Source organism: Meleagris gallopavo, chromosome 8, assembly GCF_905368555.1.
Source record: "Meleagris gallopavo chromosome 8, MGAL_WU_HG_1.1, whole genome shotgun sequence".
NCBI lineage: Eukaryota > Metazoa > Chordata > Aves > Galliformes > Phasianidae > Meleagris > Meleagris gallopavo.
Window position 1 is genome coordinate 27,899,208 of NC_139411.1, and position 19,885 is coordinate 27,919,092.

The following is a 19,885-nucleotide window of genomic DNA, read 5'->3' on the forward strand; positions in this document are numbered from 1 at the left end:
AGAAAAAAGCCAGGAATCCTATATATTGAAGTAATATCAAATGCTTGTCCAGGCAACACCAAACAAATACAACTCCCATGTTCATACATCTGAACATAAGCCTTACAGAGGCTTAGAGAAGTACCTCTCATTTCCAACCATTGCCCATTTCAAAGAATCATAGAGTCACAAAATCACAGAATGACTTCAGTTGAAAGAGACCTCAAACATCATACGGTTCCAAGCCTGTGGCCATGAACATGGTTGCCAGCCACTAGATCAGGCTGCCCAGGGATAATCTCTTGTATTACCAAATCTTACACGTTGCCAAATCCCATTCCTATAATTTTTTATTTTTTTTTAATCCTTTTAAGTTTGAAACAAGGTGCAGTGTGCCACTGAGTATTTCCATTGTTTGCACCCAAGATTGCGTCAAGCTTCTGGTGAACTAGTCATAAGTGGGTAACACGTTTTTCATTATAACCTTCTTTTCCTTATGAAAATTGTTGTTTGCTTTAACAGCTTCAGAGTCTCAAGTGAATGGTGTCTAATTGTATTGCTTTAAAGTTTTATATTTTATCTTTATAACTTAAGGATAATTATTTATAGTTGCAAATCATAATGTAGCTGTATTATGGGAAACAGAATGCTGGCTTAGATTGTGAAGGAAAGAGCAGATTTGGTGTTTATTGCATTATTATGTTACTGAAGGCACTTCAGAGGCTACAGAAGAAAGCAACTCAAATTGTAGCTGTTCTCAGAATCTGGGATAGTACAAAACAGATTTCATTCACAACACATTCTTGTGCCATCATCAGTGTATATACAGCCATTAAAGTATAATTGAAATACAGAAAATCAGGAAATGAGAGCACTGAAGCCAAGTTTTTCATGTGATCAAAAAGCATATGGGAAAAAATAGAGGGGGGAAAGGGCCATAGTTAAATAGGAAGTAGAAGACAACATAATTTCTGCTTTTAAAAAACAGATGGGAGTTTTAGATAAAATGCAGTGAGGGAATTCTAATGTCCTGCTGAAGGTTTATTTCTCCTTCATTGTATAGTAAAAACTTTTTGAGAATACATAAATGAAAACTCTTTCCTAATCACATCCTGGAAATACAAAGCCAGCATGGTCATTTATGAAATACTTTTCTTTTAGATGAAAGTAATGTGAATAAGAATGGATAGAATTGCTATAAATTTTGCCAGTCAGCACAAAGAACCGTTCTGGCATTGAAAAACTCCAAGTAGAAAGTAGCCCTTGTCACCTCATCTTCTCCCTGGTTTCACTTCTGCCACTTCCTACTCCCCTGATTATCAATGAGAAAGGGCAGATGAAGAAACTCTTCTGTCCCTGAACATTTATTCTCATTCAGGACATCTTCTAGGAATTGACTTTGCTAAGAAAGTGACTTTATGGGATCTTCTGGATTGTTTTATGTCACCTGATTTCTACCTTATTCAATAGAAAATAAAGGAAAGACTTTACTATGTTTGTTGGATGAAATGGTAGTGCACTCATCAGTCTGAGATTTATTTCAAATAAGGTAAATGAGACATTGTATGCTACTTGTCTTTTGGAGAGTGAATACACACAAAAGAAGGAAACTGTCACTATCTTCTGCCCATTTTCTAGTTTTTCTCTCCAGACCAGGAAGCATGCCTAGGGCACATAATATATTTTCAGTGATACACCAGCACAGTATTAGTATCTTGCAGTTTCAGGCATTTGCTCTATCTCCATGTGTCATGCAAAGAAACTGAGCTTTGATAGCATTGTTTTATTTATATTTATCTATATTGACTGTTCAAAATCAATGGTATGTAATCAATTGCGAACAGACTGAAATGGAATCTTTTTACCATACATTTTACAATAACCAGTTGCAAGTATGTCTGTCGTATTGCTTGGTAAGGCTACAATACATCATGTTTGGGGTAGTATAGAAGATTTAAGAAGAATAAATGAGTAGTCATATAGCCTGCCTATATATATTGGAACTCCGCTCAGAATTATCCTCTTTCTGTGCTGCCTAGGATTCTGGTAGGACTGTTTCTTTAAAATCTTTTTGTTGTTTTTTTGTGGTGGTATTGTTGTTGTTTACATTTTTATGACTTGAACTTTTCAGCCTTTTTTCAGCCTTATTTTCTGCTTATTTCTGAAGCTTCCTGATTCTTGGGCATTAATAGGCCAGGCAGCCTTATGTTGGGGATGGTAGTGACCCTGAAGTTGTCTCTTTAGTGATATTTCAAAATATGTTAGAATTAGAATTCAAAAATTCTAGGCATGTTTTCTGTCCTGTTGACTTAATTCTGTGTTACACTCCCAAGATCATTTATTTTGTCAGAGTGACTGCTGGCAAGGTAGCTGGAAATGTACTGAATGTCTAATTGTGGAAATCAGCAGAATACTGAAAAACTGGTATTGTTATTTAGCCAGAACCAAATTACAAGCCAAACAGTGGTTAGAGCAATGATATATTGCGGCACTATGTTGGCAATGGAAAACAAGTCAACCTTGGAAAGCAGAACTTAAAGTGAGAATTCATTATGGAAAAAGCACTGTGGATAGCATACTTGCTTCTGATTAATCTTTTGAGAACCCTCTTGAATTTCTGGTGAACTGTAATCATTTGTTTGTATAAACATACTCATCACTTTCTGGTTTAAATAAAATTTTTGTCAATGGAAAATAAACAACAATAACAAAACAACACCTACAAAATAAAGGTGCAAGAGTGAGAAATAGCAACACACAGCATCTTTGAAGATTGCTGCTCTTATCTTCTTCCTTAAAAGTAAACGATAGTGTAAATAGTATTTGTTATTTCCAGTGGGAGCAGAATTGGCCTCAGTTGGGCCCTTAAACTTATTGTCTTTAAGGTTGAGTGATTAGTCTTGAGGAGAGGTCTGGTATCAGAGCAGTAAACCACATAGCAGAGAAACAGCAATGAGGGGAAGAGTGTAAGAGTAGTAAAACTGCAAATCTAACAATATGTGTTATCACACAGATGGAGCATTAGGGAGGTATTCACGAAAGCTGAATTACACCTGGCAAAGTTAATCACCCCAGATTTCCTCTACAGACAGGAAGAGTTCTGCTTTAAATCACCTTCTGCAAGTAAGGCCCCTCTGGAGGGAAGCAACCCCTCATGAATCTCTCTGCCTTGTCTCCATCCAACTGTTCCCTGATTGATCAGTTGTGCCTGAAACTTTTCTTTTTTCTTCACACACATGTATGCAGGTTTTCTGATTTCTTAATTGCATGAAATGATAGCTCAGCACTGTATGATCAACACTCTGTGTATACAAATGGTAAATCTTTGTTTTGCAGGTGTTCAGCCTGTTCAGCATGTTTAGTAAGGCTGTAGCTTTCATCACAGTGGTTATGCTGTCCAACGTGCATGAATGGATATGGTTCAAAAAGATTTAAAAATGTAACTGGGGCTCACAGATTTTTACAGTTCTCATGTCTTCAACGTTCTCTGATTGGCATGCAGGATCTCAATTCAATGGAGATTGCTGAAGGTAGAGAGAGTAAAATAGTGCTGTGGGAATAACCTCAGGTATAGTGGTCTGAAGAAGGCTTTCACAAAGCACATCATGGAATCATTAAGGTTGGAAAGGACCTCTAAGAGCCCCAAATCCAACCCCAACCCACCCCTATAGCCCCTAACCTCAGTGTCACAGCTCCATGGGCGGTGGAGCACCTGCAGGGATGGTGACTCCACACCTCCTGGGCAGCCTGTGCCAGTGCCCAATCACTCTTTGAGAGAAGTTTTTCCTAATATCCAACCTAAACCTCCCCTGGCTCATTACAATAGTAATGCTCATAAACTAATTCCACATAAGTCACTGCTGTGATAGAAACTTCTAAACAAAACCAATTTGAATTTCATTTCTATTTACCAAGGTATAGCTTAAAAGTAAAAAGAGTGCTTCTTCAGTACTCCACGTATATCTTTTTCTCTTCTACAGCAATGGGTTTACAAGACCAAATTAGATTCTGGCATGATTAATGCATCTCACCAAATTCTTGCAGAGTAGCAAATTAGTTTATAGTGATTTTCTTGAAAACAAATTAAACTGCTGCAAAACATCACAAGAATAGAGATGTTTTTCATAACATAGGGATAAATGATTCAATGGAAAAGAGATGTAATCAAACTGAAAATTTAATAGTTTTTGTGGAAAAATATCCAAATGCTTCAAATATTACTGTCCACGACAGAATCCTGTGTAATTACTTTCATTTTAATACTACATACAGTGTGCAGTGGGAGTGCATTAAGGAATTAATTGACATGAAGTTTGCACATGCTCCAAGCAGAATATTCCTTTTAGCTATTCTTAATAGTTAACAGTTAAAAGCATCCCCCTTATTTTGCTAATAAGTTAAAATAAGTTAAAATAACAAAAATTTTGTGAATTACAGGTAATTTGCCATTCATGTATTTAATTCATCGCTTCCTGAAAATGTTATGTATCCTATAAATTCAATTTTTTCCTTTAACTATAAATATATTTGGCTGCTGATAGACCTGTCTGAGACTCCAACTTATATTCAAGAAATGCAGGACACAAAGCCTGATTATATGCAATATTATTTACATAATAATTTATGCATATTTTTAATGTAAAAATATTATTTGCTAACAATGTTTTCCATGAACTTATATAACACAAGACATGCTGAGAAAGGCAATGGGATAGTTAGGAATGTTCTCAGATTCCTGTAATTGCCGTTTGTGGTCAAAGGTCCAGAAATTATAATGAGAGAATAAAATAATGGTGTAACAATTTATTAGTTGTCTGTTACTATTGCCAAAGTAAAATATCTTAGATAAAAGCATCAAGCAGTTTTAATTCTATGGGCTCTGTTATTTTGTGAGAACATATTTCCTGACTGAATGTGATGTCTATTAATTGAAATTTAGTACTGATAAGTATTTCAGCTTTAGGAGATATTACTCAACTAGTCTAAATTTAAGCATTCCCCAAGCCTGTTTTAGTATTTAAAGTGAGGCAATAAGAGGTTTAGAGAAGAACCTTTTATCTTCAGTCTCAGCAGCCAACTACAATTCCTTTTTTAATTTTTTTTTCCACTATGTTTGGAGTCAATCATATTCTTAATATTACTGGGCAAATTTCTGACGAGCTTTACCAGAGACCCCCAAGGAAAAAGATCTGAGAAATATGTAATAATATATTCAGTAATCTTTATAACTATTATAGCTTAAGGTGTGGTTTCCTTTTCAAATTTAAAGATAGTTTTTTTCCACAGTAATGTATCAAAGATCTCAAAAAGTATCTATGGTTCAATTTCCTGTTTCCCTTGTAAAAAAAAAAAAAAAAAAAAGCATGTATTTGACTACCCATCACCAACTGGATAAGTTACTTTAAGCTTCATTTACAGTCCAATTTTAATGTAATTTATTTCTCATTCTCTTGAGATTTTCCATTTCTTTTTTTTTTTTTTCAGTTTTTCCACTATTTACCCTCAAATTTATGTAAATGACAGCATTACCCTCTGGTCTTGTCTATGTGTTCTTGCCCACTGTGGACTCTTTTGCATCCCATTTTTAGCAGCTCTATGTGCTCCTTTTCCTATTCTGTCAAATGTCATTATTAATGTTCAAGACATTTCATGACTTACCATTCCCCACCTACCATTTTTACATGGTTTCAAATGAGAGTTCACCTCCCACATCAGTTGAGCCATGACCTTGATCTTCCTTTTCCACTATTAAGCTTATTTCTCCTTTCTTCTGTGCTGCCGTACCTGAACCTGGTGCAGGCACACGGGTGTGATGATGCATTCCAACAAAGTGCAATAATCTCATATTATCATACGATGTTATTATATTAAATTTTATTACCTTATCAATTATAATCTCAAGACCCTTGAGTTCAGACAAAGAGAAAACAGCTTTAAGTTAAGCAAAATGGTATTACACCAATCTCATCCTACCATCGAGGTCCCTCCAACACCTCTCTACATCTCCTTCATCAAGACAGTATTTGCTTGCCCTATTGAACAAACAAAACCTGCCCCAAAGGGATTTGATAGCTATCTTACATTGGAGCAGATTAGCCTGGAGTATACACCCCCTGACCTGACAGCTGTCCTTGGGGAGTCAGCATGCACCTTGGCCACATCATCAGTCCCCATCTGTCCACAGCAAGAGACCAGTCAGCACTTGCTGTCTCAGCTACCAGCTGGATGGATAGTTTTAAGGCACCAGACGTTCTGCAGACCTGGATAACAGACTAAACCAGAGATATGTCACACTGAAATGGAAGGGAGAACTGCCTGACTGCATGCAGAAAATCACTGCAGAGCCCTCAGAAGACAAATATTTCACGCAAATATGTGGGGCCATTTCCTTTTCAAAATGAGAAAAATTTGGGAAAGACTGAACATTTCACAAAAGATACCTTATTGTATAGTCTGCATTTCCCACAAAATGACAGCAAGTAATTTATAAGTCTATTCTGGGAATAGGAGTTTCTTAGCTCCTCATAGATACTTTTATTACTAAATACCAAGGGTATAATACAAAGGAGCACAGCATCTCTTCTCTACTAGTGTGTGGCAATCCATGCTACCATTATTTAGTTTGTTATTGCTGTGGTTTAAGCACTGTCTCATATTTTACTTATTTAATTAAGTTATATGAATAAGAAAAGAAAAACGTACGTCCTGGTCCCTTGGCTGACTTCCCATCTAGCAAAAATTATCATTGAAAAAGAAATGATGAGGTTACTTACCCAAAGTAATTTCCTAGTTAGTTTTGTTTCTTTCATATATCTTTCTCATAGCAAGAGTACTGTTAAAATACGTATCTGTGAAGCAAACGGAAGAGAGGCCCATAAAAAGACTGTGATGTTGAGGTGCTGTCAGTTTGTTCTTTTAAAAAATTCTCAGTCAAAAACACTGCAGTATGAAAGTTTATGCAGATATTTACTCTTGGCAGTTGCTTATGATGGTTGCTCTCTGTGACTAAGTCTGTGAACTCCGAATATTGCATAGACCAGCTAGATCAGGACCCTCAGATCTGTGTGCAGAACTGGACTGTGTTATAACACTGAAATGAACTCAGTTATACTGTGGGCTAGAGCTCCATGGCACCTCTGGCCAGTGTTGAATTTCAGGTGATTCAACTTTTCTTTAAGAATGTAGTTACTTGAGTATCATACCTGTACATACTTAGGAGTTTTGTGGATCATTCCCTCTGCTCTGTTTCTTTGTGATGTGCCTTTTGGCTAACTCCCCTCATGACTTGCTCTATTGCACATGTATGTATATAGCACAGTGTTGAGGGCTTTTCAGTCGTGAAAATTAATCACAGGTTAGACCATTTGAAAAAAAAAAAAAGTTTGGTTAATAAGAAAACAGGAAAAGTACAGAACGTTCAAGACAGTATGGAATTTTTAATCAAAAAATTAAACTGAATAAGAATAGACTCAGTGTAATGTCATGTATACAATGAGAGAACTGTTTTCGTTGGGTACTTAGAAACACTTGCCAAATAATGGCCTTTTTGAAAGTTATATTACTCTACCATTATAACCACTGTAGTGACTGAATATGTTTCCTGTGAAGAATAAATGCTGTTCTGGAATGCATCCACAAAGGTTATGGTGAATGTGATCTATTTCATCAAATTCGGAAGTAGATGATAAAAGACTGCTTTTTTAACAAGGTATTTTTGTATATAAATGTGATTTATACTCATGTAATATATAGATGTGTACTTATAAAAAGATCTTTATAGGCTTGAAATGATAGTAAATTACAGGCCTCATAAAAATTCCCCACATAGTAACTTACTAAGTTTTATTGAGATAAGCACGAAGTTGTGCTCACTGTGTGCGATGGTCATCTACATCAGACACTCGAGCTTGTAATTCTCACCACTTGCTCAGAATGTCTTCAAGCTCTTTAGATTCGTTGGTGCATTCATGGGCAGTGCAGGCAATGCACACTACACAATGGAAAAACATCACATAACGGATCATTTATAATAAAAAGACTCTGTCCAATATTAGGTGAGCAGGTACAGGAACAAGTTTTTATAGAATCAACAAAAAAGCAGCAGTGCAAACATTGCTGAGTGATGAAGAATGAAGCTATTAAAATATTACTGTATGATTTACTCTCTCAGCTTTAAGTCTCGCTTTGGTAGCCGTCATTTTGTTTTCATTATTTAAGGTCACCTTAAGCAATGATTATAATATTGGTTAAAATATCAAACAATTCTCATTGATCTACTTGAGCTGTAGCTACTTTACTGCCTTCAGCATTGTGAATTTCTGATTCTGTGTGACAATGAAAACGTGGAGAATTTAATCAAGTGAAGGCATCTATCCAATTATTATCTCCCAATAATACATATTTAAATTGAAAAAAACATTTCCAATTACCTGCCAAACCATGAATCTGAGGTCATTCTTTGTTCCCTTATTTTTGACAAAGTAATAGAAATAACTCAATGCTTTTCTCATTAAAATGAACAATAGAGGAAGAAGAAAAAAAAAAGGTTTTAAATATGCAAGCCAGCATGTAAGACTAACTTTTTCAATGTTGGAGTTTTTTCTACTTTTAGAGATAGCGTAGCCTTACATCAGTTCAAATGTAGCTGTATAGAATCAGAAAAAAAAAAAAAAAAAAAAAGCATTTAAACATCCCAGCATGGGTATTTCCATTTAAATCTGATTACAGTGAAATAAAACTGTAGCTATTAAAGGTTTAGAAGAACTACAAATACAAGCAGTAAAAGAAGACAGTTAGTAAATGAGGTAGTAAAACATTTCAGCGGGGCAAACAGTTTATAGCACTCAGCCTTCCTGCAGCAGACTGTGCTATTCACTACAGACCCGTGCACTGTTCCCTGAACTGCACTTAAACCTGCAATTAACCTTTCACGCCTAATGAAGCTGTTTTGCTGGAAAATTAAAATATATAGTACCGCCTGTTTTTACAGAGACTGGGAGGGGAGCATCTCAAAATGAATGACTTTTTGTAATGCTTTTGTTTAAACGCAGAATTAAAATGCTGTTTGTACATAAATTGGGAATGCACTTTTCAAGGCAATCTCATTTGATGTGCTGTATTTCATTCCTGTACTTATTAATTGTTTTGCGTAATTGTAAAAAAAATAAAATAAATTCACACATCAGTAATTTTATGATTAGATACTTACTTCTTTAGAATAAACTACCACCATTTAACTTCCATTAGGAAAGACAATAGTTCTGCTAGCGATAACCAAGTTCATATTGCATTCTGTGGTATTTCTCTCATTGTGGATGCAGTAATGTCTTATAAAAATAAACTTTCCACTTATGTATTTGACTGGTCCCACTCCATAATGATCTTTCCATACATATCCATAAAACAAGCAAGAAAGCGTTATAGCTGCACAGAACTAGGTCAGGTTATTTCTATAACATTTAGTAGAAAAACAAACTAAGCATAAAAATAGATGTGTAAGTAGACTTAAATTTTTACTAGTGGAGGTGATCCATTGATTCTGCGTGTAGAATGCTTACTGGTTCCACTGTTTCTTTCTGCCAACTTGTTCAAGATCTTATCAGAAGCAACTAGGAACCATGTACTGGTTGTGAAAATACCAGTTTGGTGGTAGGTAGAATGTTTATATGGAGACATTTGGGGAAGATGGGTAAATGAATTATTTTATGAATAGGGGCAATCGATATATAGCACTATAGGATTTACAGTTCCAGCTCAATGAATATAAAAGTTTTTGCGTTCACTGTTTAGATATAAAATCTGGAAAATAAAGTGAAATTGTTTGTTATTTTTCTGTGTGTGTGTGTGTGTGTTGTGTTTTTGTTTAATGAATATTTAAACCACGTCATTTTTATCAAATTTTCTGTTGTATTTTGATGCAAATTCTGTTTGCTTGCAGTGTCTGTGCATCAGCTTGACTTGGTAAATGAAATTCCTTTAGACCGCCAGTCTGAAATAATTAATCGTTCCTGCAGTTAATTGTATTGCTTTGATAACTATGCAGGGCTTAGAGAACACAATAAATGAATTTCATCAGATGATTTGTGTGACGTTTGAAAAATGATCTTTTGGAGTGACCTGATTTTAATGGAACCCTAACAGCATGCCAGTACATTCCAGTGCACAGCACTAGATTTAAAAAAAAAAATAGTTTTTCTATTTTCCTAAGTGTTATGTAAAGCGAGGCTAGTGTCATTAATTCAAGCATATTTTTAAATGGTTTCCCACACCCTGGAGGTTAGTGAGAGGGTCTGAGGAATGGGAGACTTCCCTTTAGTCAGGAAAGAGGACGTGCGTGAGTGCCTAGGCAGTACTAAGGTCCACAAGTCCATGGGACCTGATGGGGTGCATCCACGCGCACTGAGGGAGCTGGCGGAGGTCATTGCCGAACCGCTCTCCATCATTTTTGAGAGGTCTTGGATAACAGGGGAGGTCCCTGAAGACTGGAGGATAGCCAATGTCACTCCGGTCTTCAAAAAGGGCAAGAAGGAAGATCCGGGTAATTATAGGCCTGTCAGCCTTACCTCCGTCCCTGGAAAGGTGATGGAACAGCTTGTGCTGGATACCATCTCCAAACAACTGGGAGAAAAGGAGGTTATCAGGAGTAGTCAGCATGGGTTCACCAAGGGGAGGTCGTGCTCGACCAACCTGGTGGCCTTCTATGATGCTGTCACATGCTGGGTGGATGGGGGAAGAGCAGTAGATGTAGTCTACCTTGATTTTAGAAAGGCATTTGATACTGTCTCCCACGATATCCTTATAACAAAGCTGAGGAAGTGTGGGATAGACGAGTGGACAGTGAGGTGGGTTGAGAACTGGCTGACTGGCAGAGCGCAGAGGATCGTCGTTGGTGGTGCAGAGTCTGGCTGGAGACCTGTAACCAGTGGTGTCCCCCAGGGGTCTGTGCTGGGTCTGGTCTTGTTCAACATCTTCATCAATGACCTTGATGAGGGGATAGTGGCCACCCTCAGCAAGTTTGCTGATGATACGAAGTTGGGAGGATTGGTTGACATGCCTGAAGGCTGTGCTGCCATTCAGCGAGACCTGGACAGGCTGGAGAGCTGGGCAGTAAGAAACCGGATGAGGTTCAACAAAAGCAAGCGTAGGGTATTACACCTAGGGAGGAATAATTGCATGCACCAATACAGGCTGGGGGTTGAACTGCTGGAGAGGAGCTCTGCAGAGAGGGACCTGGGCGTCCTGGTGGACGACAGGTTGGCCATGAGCCAGCAGTGTGCCCTCGTGGCCAAAAAGGCCAATGGCATTCTGGGGTGCATTAAAAAGAGCGTGTCCAGCAGGTCGAGGGAGGTGATCCTCCCCCTCTACTCTGCCCTGGTAAGGCCTCATCTGGAGTACTGTGTCCAATTCTGGGCTCCTCAGTACAAAAAACAGGGATCTCTTGGAAAGAATCCAGCGGAGGGCCACAAAGATGGTGAAGGGCCTGGAGCATCTCCCCTATGAAGAAAGGCTGAGTGAACTGGGTCTGTTTAGCCTTGAGAAAAGAAGATTGAGAGGGGACCTGATCCAGGTTTATAAATATCTGAGGAGTGGCGGCCATAGCGGTGAGGCCAGTCTCTTTTCGGTGGTACATGGAGACAGGACGAGGGGAAACGGACATAAGCTGCAGCACAGGAAGTTTCGCACAAATGTGCGTAAGAACTTCTTCACGGTGAGGGTGACAGAGCACTGGAACAGGCTGCCCAGGGAGGTTGTGGAGTCTCCTTCTCTGGAGTTATTCAAGTCTCGCCTGAACGCCTACCTGTGCGACCTGGTGTAGGGAACCTGCTTTGGCAGGGGCGTTGGTCTCAATGATGTCTAGAGGTCCCTTCCAACCCCTACAATTCTGTGATTCTGTGATTCTGTAAATATTTTATAAAAAATGTAAAGCCTGTTTTCCTAATAACATTCATTCCATTTAGTGTTCTTCCTCCCTAAGCCCAGGATCATGTGTAAGCAAGCATCAGAATTAAATTTTCTAATACCAGACACATCTGATATTTTAAAGGTGCCATGAAGATTTCAAAAATTATGTCTACTAAAAAATGTGTCTGTATGTGAGAAAAAAGACTTAATTAATCTTGGCTCCTACATATCCTGTGATAGCTGTTGGTAGCATTTTACGGTATAATGCTATGAATTTTCAAAAAGCTGTCTGCACATTTATCATTGCAGCATTTCTGAAATAAGAATGATAGTGTTACCATATGCAATAGCATAAATTCTTCAGGATGATTGAGAGACTAAGATGTATTGGGTGCTATGGAGAACCAGCAGCTTCTTTGCCTGTATTATGGGTATATTTAAATGTGCTTTGGTAGATATAACTGTCACAGTTTTATTGTGGCCATAATGGAGTATAACATATGAATGATGTGAAGACACCTAATCCATTTCATTGAAGTATCACCTTTGTGAATCAAAAATTTTAGAGCTACTATTGATGAAGCATTTGAGTAACTATCAAATGGAAGTGTGAATTCTTATACTACTCATTTCCTAGGCATACCTGTCCATACCCTTTCCAATACACTGTAATACTCTGCTAAGATTGTAGCAGCTCATGAAATATTGACAGCCACAGTTTGGAACAGCTTTGGCTGGTTGACCACATTTAAACTCACCACAAACTGACACCATCACTTTTCACTCTCTGTTCATAAGCTTGTGCATTGTGAAAGATTTTCATATGTTTCTCTGCACGGTAAATACAAAGCTCTTGGGGCTGAAAGGCGCATATATTGCAAAGGGAAATATTCAAGAGTAAAATTTTGTACTAACTGGTCTCCATTTTACTTTTATTTTCAGATTTGATATCTTCATCCATTTGTAAATGCAAAGCACAGATATTTAATCAGAGAAAATCTGTGTCAGAGCTCCTGGTCCACATAACATAGAAAACATTTACAAAGAAAGGTGAAGCTAATATCACACAAAAAAATCAAAGAGACTTAAATGGAACTCAGTTTTCCTGCTTCCCAGTCTGGTCTCTTAACTGCACATTTTTCCTTCTCCTTTACTTCACTGTAATAAGGTAGCATTTCAGAAAGTGAGAGCTTGTTATCTAACTCTAAAATAAAGTCAATCCCTTCTGGGAAAATGTGCACAAAGGGAACCACGACAGTGCTATGGAAGTCTTCTTATGAAAGCTGGGCATTAAATGTTGTTTTCCCTTTATTTGTCTTACAGGTCTTGCAATTGCAAGTGCACTGATAGACATTTCACAACAGAAGCCTGCGGAGTGTAAAGATAAGAGTTCAGGAGTCAGAAATAGAAAACATCATCTTTCAACACGTCAAGGAACTTGTGTCTGAAATTCAAAAACTGCAATTGTATATTCTGTAATGTTTTCTTTTTAAATGGCTTCCATTGAAAGCTATACTACAGCCTCAGTTTTTATGGAGGCAAAACTATGAATGAATATATGAGGTACTCTGTTATAGTCACAGCCTACTATACCCCAAAGCAGAACAAATCTATGGTAGGTATATCTGATGAGCTTTAATAAAAATAATGGATTCTGATATCAACAAAACATTAAATAAAATACCTAGCATTCTTAATCCTGAACATATCAGAGCAGAGAAAATCCTGGAACAGAACTAGGAAAAACTGTACATTGTTTTGTAATGTAGAGGGAAATTGTATAATTGAAATTTAAACAAATTCCATAAGCTAAAGGACACTTTTGTATAGCTTTATGTAACAATGAGAATTGTACAGTTCTTTCCTTGTAATCGGCATTAAGATGTCTTTCCAGTAAGCAGGAACTACAGAGGAACATTTGGATTTAGGTGTTCTTTTATCATTGCCCAAAGCAGGTAAGCAGCAGAGCTCACATGGGACTTCTACTACAGCTAATTCATTAGAAAAATTGGTTGAGCATGGGGAAGTTTCTTCTTCAGTCAAGTTTGGCATTTTTTCCAAGAGTCTCCAAGTTTAGCTTTCTTTTACTCTACAGTAATATAGCGGCTTCATTTCAGTATTGAAATTATCTAGTGTCTATGAATTGTCCTCACCTCCAAACTGAAGAAATGAATCCCAGGCAGCACTTTGTTTAATAGACCAGTATGGTTTTCTGATGGTTTTGTTCTTCCAGCTGCAGAGTTTCATCTCAGCCTCTTTCAAAGCCTGTACACCAAAATTGAAATTAAATAGTTATTTAGAAATCCAAGTCGGTTCCAGCAGTGGTTCTGAAATTCAACATCCAGGATGGATCTTCACACTATCAGTACTCAGAAAGAGAAAAAAAGATGAAGGATTTTCCTTTTTGCCTGTGGTGGGCTTGATCACCACAATAGATAACCTAGCAAACAGTTTTAATGGCCCTCAGTCTTTTAATTTACTCAAATTCATGAACATAAAAAAGTAAGAGAATGCTAGGGAGTAGGTAGCAGACATGTCATGTTCTCATTTCTGCATTGCACGTTGACAGCAGTATAAAATGAAACTAGTAGTTTTGTATGAGCTTGTTGAAAGTGTAGTTTCTCAGCTCCAAATTTGCCACCATACGAGTACAGAAGAGCGATACAGAGGTATAAATTCTTCATGTAATGATAGACTTTTGATAAATATGAAAGATATAAAAAGATAATTGATGTTTACTACTATATCTGTATTTTTCATGTTCTTTTTATTTCAGGAAAATGAAGACATTTTACTGTTTATAGTTGACTACATAGTTACTTGCATGCCATGGTGGTGCAGTAGCAGTAATAAAGCCCTGTTGTGGTTTGTGTTTATTTTGTAATGCCATTCATATCTTGAAGTACTCAGCTTAATTTGGGTGAGGACTAAATGTAAAAATAACTATAAAAAGGAACGATTGTACAGTGTGTAGTTATATCTTATACAGCAATATTAGGTTGCATCTAACCATGACTGCTCTATTGTTTTGATAAATTATGCACTTATGAATTATGGTATAATTATTTCTTATGCTGGCATGATTGCTTCAGTACTTTCATATGTTAAGATTATTATCCTAAAATAATGCCATCACAATCTTGTGACTTTTATTGCCTATTCTGCCCTCAGTCTCTTGTATCTTAAAATTTAAAAAACTCCTTCTTAAAGCTGCTATTGGGAACTTTCAATCAATACTACTATTAATATTGTGAAAAAAAACAGTCCTTTGTAAACAACCCTTTCTGTCAGTTTTCAAGTTGATCTGTTCAAATGAATGCAAGACAGTGGAACTGGTTTATATATGACGCATACACTTATGAAAAGGAGAGAACCACTTGTCTGGAATATTTTCCAAGCTCTCTATTATCCTCAACCTAAACATTTCACATAAGAATTATAAAGTGTGTGTTTTGTGAATGTACTGGAAACCACAGAAAGATCATTTTTTCTTGTAGAGCAGTTTTGACTGTACTCACAAAGGATTACATTCCTCTGTATCTCAACCAGAGTTTGACAATTACTTGAAAAGCAGATACGAATTTTAAAGGGATTAAAATATTTTATTGCAACATTGAAGATGGGCAAATATTAGTCTATTTTATTGTGTTAACAATTAAAAATGTTACTTTATTGTAGAAGAAAAGCATGTTTGTCGTAAGTTCATTCAACATTTTCGTGTATTCTGAGAACGTTTTCTCCTAATGCAACTTTCTTCTAGGGCCCCTGATTGCATGCAGATTAGTAAAGACGTATAATAAAATATAAAGAGAGAAATAGTTATATAATGGCCACATTTAAATACCAGAAGTTTGCCAACATATCTTAAACCAATATTTCAGAGTAACTTTTATTGCTTTCTATTTTAAAGGTGTAAAAATAATGATACGTCTGATATCTAGATTCTGACAGTTGTTGTCAACTCCTAACTTTTAATAATGACCACTGCACATCAGATGAGACGTTTTATCAACTATCACATTATGATTGCTTCACGAGAAAGCCAATTTTGTTCAATCCTGCTTTCCAAGATTAACTTTTGACCTCTTTCTTAGAGCCAGAAAATGTTGAATGGCCTTTTTTTAACCCGAATGTGATTTATGTTGGATGAAAAATAAATGACTAAATGCTGTTCTGGAAAGTAAACCCACAGTGAAGTTTTGATTGTCAGGATTCCACCCCCACCCCCATCCATTCTGCTGAGGGAAATTCAGCAGCTATGAGCTACTGGTCAAAGTATGAGATAGACTACCCATAGTAGCATGGACTGTCCTTCATTTCTTCCTCGAACCTGTATATTTATACTAAGTCCTAAAATTACCCGAATAAAATCTGTGTATGTATAGATAACACATTAGAAAATGCTAAATTCCAGAGACGTCAATTAAGATACTGCTAACTGGGAAAATTCACATTTATCTGATTTGAAAATTTTCATAGCTGACTATTCTCTTTATAATTAAAGTCCTTTCCCCTCTTCCCAAGCTGACAATTTTGGACAAGATTACATTGAGACTTTTATAGAATCACCAAGGTTGGAAAAGACCTCCAAGATCATCCAGTCTAACTGAAATTTTGTATTTGTTATGTGTAAAATCTGCAATAGTTCTTTTCTAACTAATCTAATGCAGGGAGCTGGAATCCTGATGGTAAGAATTTTAGTTTGAGATTGCTTTAACAGGCGTTCAGTCTTCGTAGCATTAATTTTAACTATAAACTCATTATGTATCTAATTTCATTGCCAATTTTTTTTAAAAGTATCTGAAAGGTTTCTTGACAATAAAGGTAAATTCTCTGTTAAAGGTAATTAACAATCCCCTCTCTTTTTTAATGTAAAGATGTTCTATGCTTGGTATTACTGGAAGAAATTCAATAAATTAACTCTTAACTTTTCAGTCTTTAAGGTACAGAATTATCTGAAAAGCTGTAGTTTGCAATTATGCATATAGTTATAATTATGTAGTTATAATTATGCAATAGTTTCTAGATCAAAGCATAGACCACTTGGGGATATTTATATGCTTCTAATAGACGTGGTTCCATTGACAGCAGTAGCAAAACTCCCATCATCTACAGGTGGCCAAAACTTCCCATACTGGCTTCAGCTGTACTAGTTTGTTAAATACTAAAAGCTGCCTGAAGTGAGCCTTACAGAACCTAGACTCGAATAGATCAGAATTGTTTTTGGTTTGTTTTTTTCTTCATTTAATGTTATTTCGCTTTCGAAATGCTTACTTGCATTTCTTATTATTACATGTATGGCCGTATTAGCTACCACTATTTCTGATGTTGACAGTCAGCATCTTGTTTATTTATTAGAAATTCTAGTAACCCTCAGAAATTTACTCCAAAGTGAATAGGCTGTTATTACCCCAGAATTCCATTCATGGATACTTCTTCAGTCATGCCATTTGAGGCTGTTGTCATGCTTAGGTAAAAAGATCTCTTTGCACCACTTCAAATATTTATAAGTAGCAAGATTTGAATATGAGAATGCAATAGGGGAATGATGATCAGAGAAGAAAAAAAAGACATTAAAACTCTCAGGAAGCATTTATATTTGCGGCTATGTTAGTGACAGTACAATTGATCTAAATCACACCATTTTTTCTTATTTCCTCACACGTTTTGTTAAAGAGCCAGAAAACTTCAACTGAATTAGGGACTGCTGTGTGTCTCTTTATGGGTACTTTTGCAGAAATGAAGTCTAAATGTTTTTGTCCTTATGAGTGAGGATATAGAAGTCCATTTAAACTGCTGAAAAGATAATGCTCTTCCATGGAGTTACCAATCTGTGATTTGTGATTTTCAGAGAGTCCAAGACTGAGTGCATAAAGTAAGGCATGCACCTTCTATCCCTTAATGTCTTTGCTTTTTAATATATTTTTCTGTAACAGGTTTTCCATGCTGAGTTCAGGACAGAGTTAATATTTCAGTTAGCTTATTAGAGTTTGAGAGAGTTGTTGCTCATTTAACGATTACTTTTTGCTTTTCTATTTTGGATGAAACTGTCAAAAAGATGTTTATCTTTTCTCTTCCCATTTTAGCAATTTTTATTTTCTAATACATATTTTTTATTACACAAGATGCAAGAAAAGAAAAAGATGGAGATCTTCAAGCATGCTTCCGGATCTAGAAGATATTGGCCTTATTCTACTGAGGATCTGATTCTTCGGTTAAACATTCTCTTCCAGGTCAGTGTTTGTAAAAAAAAAAAAGCAAAAAAAATCCTTGCTCTGTCTTGATTTTTGTTGGTCAACATCAAGAATTTTTTTTTCATCTGAAGTCCTAAAGTTCTTTTAAGATACTCAGTTATTAAATCTGCACAAAAAAATAAGCATGGTAATGGAAACTAATGTTTAGTATTACTTCCATGAACAGTTTTCTATGATAGAGCGTACACAAGTTGTCTGCATTCCAATACCTTCATTCAGAAATGAAATCTGTTAACATTCCTGCAAGTCCTTCCTTCCCCAGTTCTTAAAGCACAGAAAGGCAAATGTTCCAGTATAAAAATCTTTCCAAATGTATTAATATAGGTAATTTTGTTTCTGCTGCCAAATAGATAGTTGGAATGTGTTAAATCATTTTCTTCTACTTTAGATTTCCTAACTAAATACTTGGGAATGATAAAATTTAACCTTACTAATGACAAGGGAATATTGAAGATTAATTAATGTTTAGAGAGCACTCAGATCTTTTTAGTTCTCTAAAAATAACAGGTACCATATGAGCACTAAGTATATTTTTGTTATTACGTTATTTAGCAGTTATTTATAGTGCTAGATGTTGCAGTTTTCTCTACTCAAACTAGGGGCATACTTAATGAAGGGAAGAAAAAAGTAAACATTTGCTGGTAGGTTTGAAAGTTTTCTTACTTTCTGAGACGACTATTGTGGGAGAACCCAGAATTTGCTCTTAGTTTTTACTGTTGAGGTCAATTTCCTCCTGTTGGTAAATTCCTGCTGTTTACAAAACCATTGAGCTTACTGATCTCTTTGGTTAATTAAATTTTCTACGTGTCTGATTTTACTTTGTTTTTCTACTTTATTATCTATTTTTGTACAACGCCTTCTGCTTCATTCACAATTGTTCAGACGACAGACTCTCAAAGTTGCTTCACAATTTTGAAGTTTCTTTGAAGTTCTGAAAACGTCAGTAATTGTACCATTTTAACCATGTTGATGAATATTGAGGATAACATATTTCCATGCCTTAAGTCCTCGGTTATGTTATGTAGGCCAGGGATTTTACACCTTCTTCATGCTCCATCTTCCTCATTGCAAATACTGAGTATGCCTTTTTAAAACCATTTTGTGAAGTTATAAATCCTTCCAGTGTAGCTCAAGGGCTATGATATAGCATCATAAGAGTTCTTGAAATCTCTGTGTATTCATCCTGATGATAGTTTTACATCTTATCAAATATCTCAGGAAAATATTTAACATTTGGTAGAGTCTTCTTTCAGAATTCCCTATAGTGAACAGTTTCTTCTTCATTAAATTAACAACAACAAAAAAAAAACCTGTGAGAGCTTTATAAAATTTTAAAAAAGAGGCAGCACACCAGCATTTACATTCCATTTCTGAAAACCATTTGTCGCTGCTCTGAAACTGTCTCAGATCTATGAAACCAACAGAATTGCTCTGCACAGTCTATGATTTTATTTACATCTTCTTGCTTTTAATAACTTAATATGCAACCATGCAAACATGTGGCACAGAACTGTTCCCCAAAGGTAAGAACCAAGTAGCAAGTCCTTGATCCCTTCAGAAGTCACTTCCACAAACAATTCTGGTCACTCTTTCTGCAACTTCCTTTTTTGAAAATAAAATATTTTCATTTCTCAGCAGGTTTGCAATAAATTGACACTCTTTCCTCCAAATCCAAGTTGTCTCATAAGTGATCGCTGGCATTAGCATTCCTTTTCTGCTTCGTCTTTGCCACCATGCCGTTCAAATACTGT

General features: G+C 36.2%; 1 protein-coding gene across 2 annotated transcripts in view; it reads left to right on the forward strand.

Moving 5' to 3' along the window:
• ATRNL1 (attractin like 1) overlaps window positions 1-16,721 on the forward strand; it is a 435,859-nt gene extending 419,138 nt beyond the window's left edge. For both annotated transcript variants that reach the window (XM_085230233.1, XM_085230232.1), the window contains one exon: window positions 13,204-16,721. In XM_085230233.1, the coding sequence (XP_085086359.1) occupies window positions 13,204-13,328 (125 nt within the window). In that variant the 3' untranslated portion in view covers window positions 13,329-16,721. The remainder of the gene's footprint in view (window positions 1-13,203) is intronic.
• The last annotated feature ends 3,164 nt before the right edge of the window (window positions 16,722-19,885 follow it).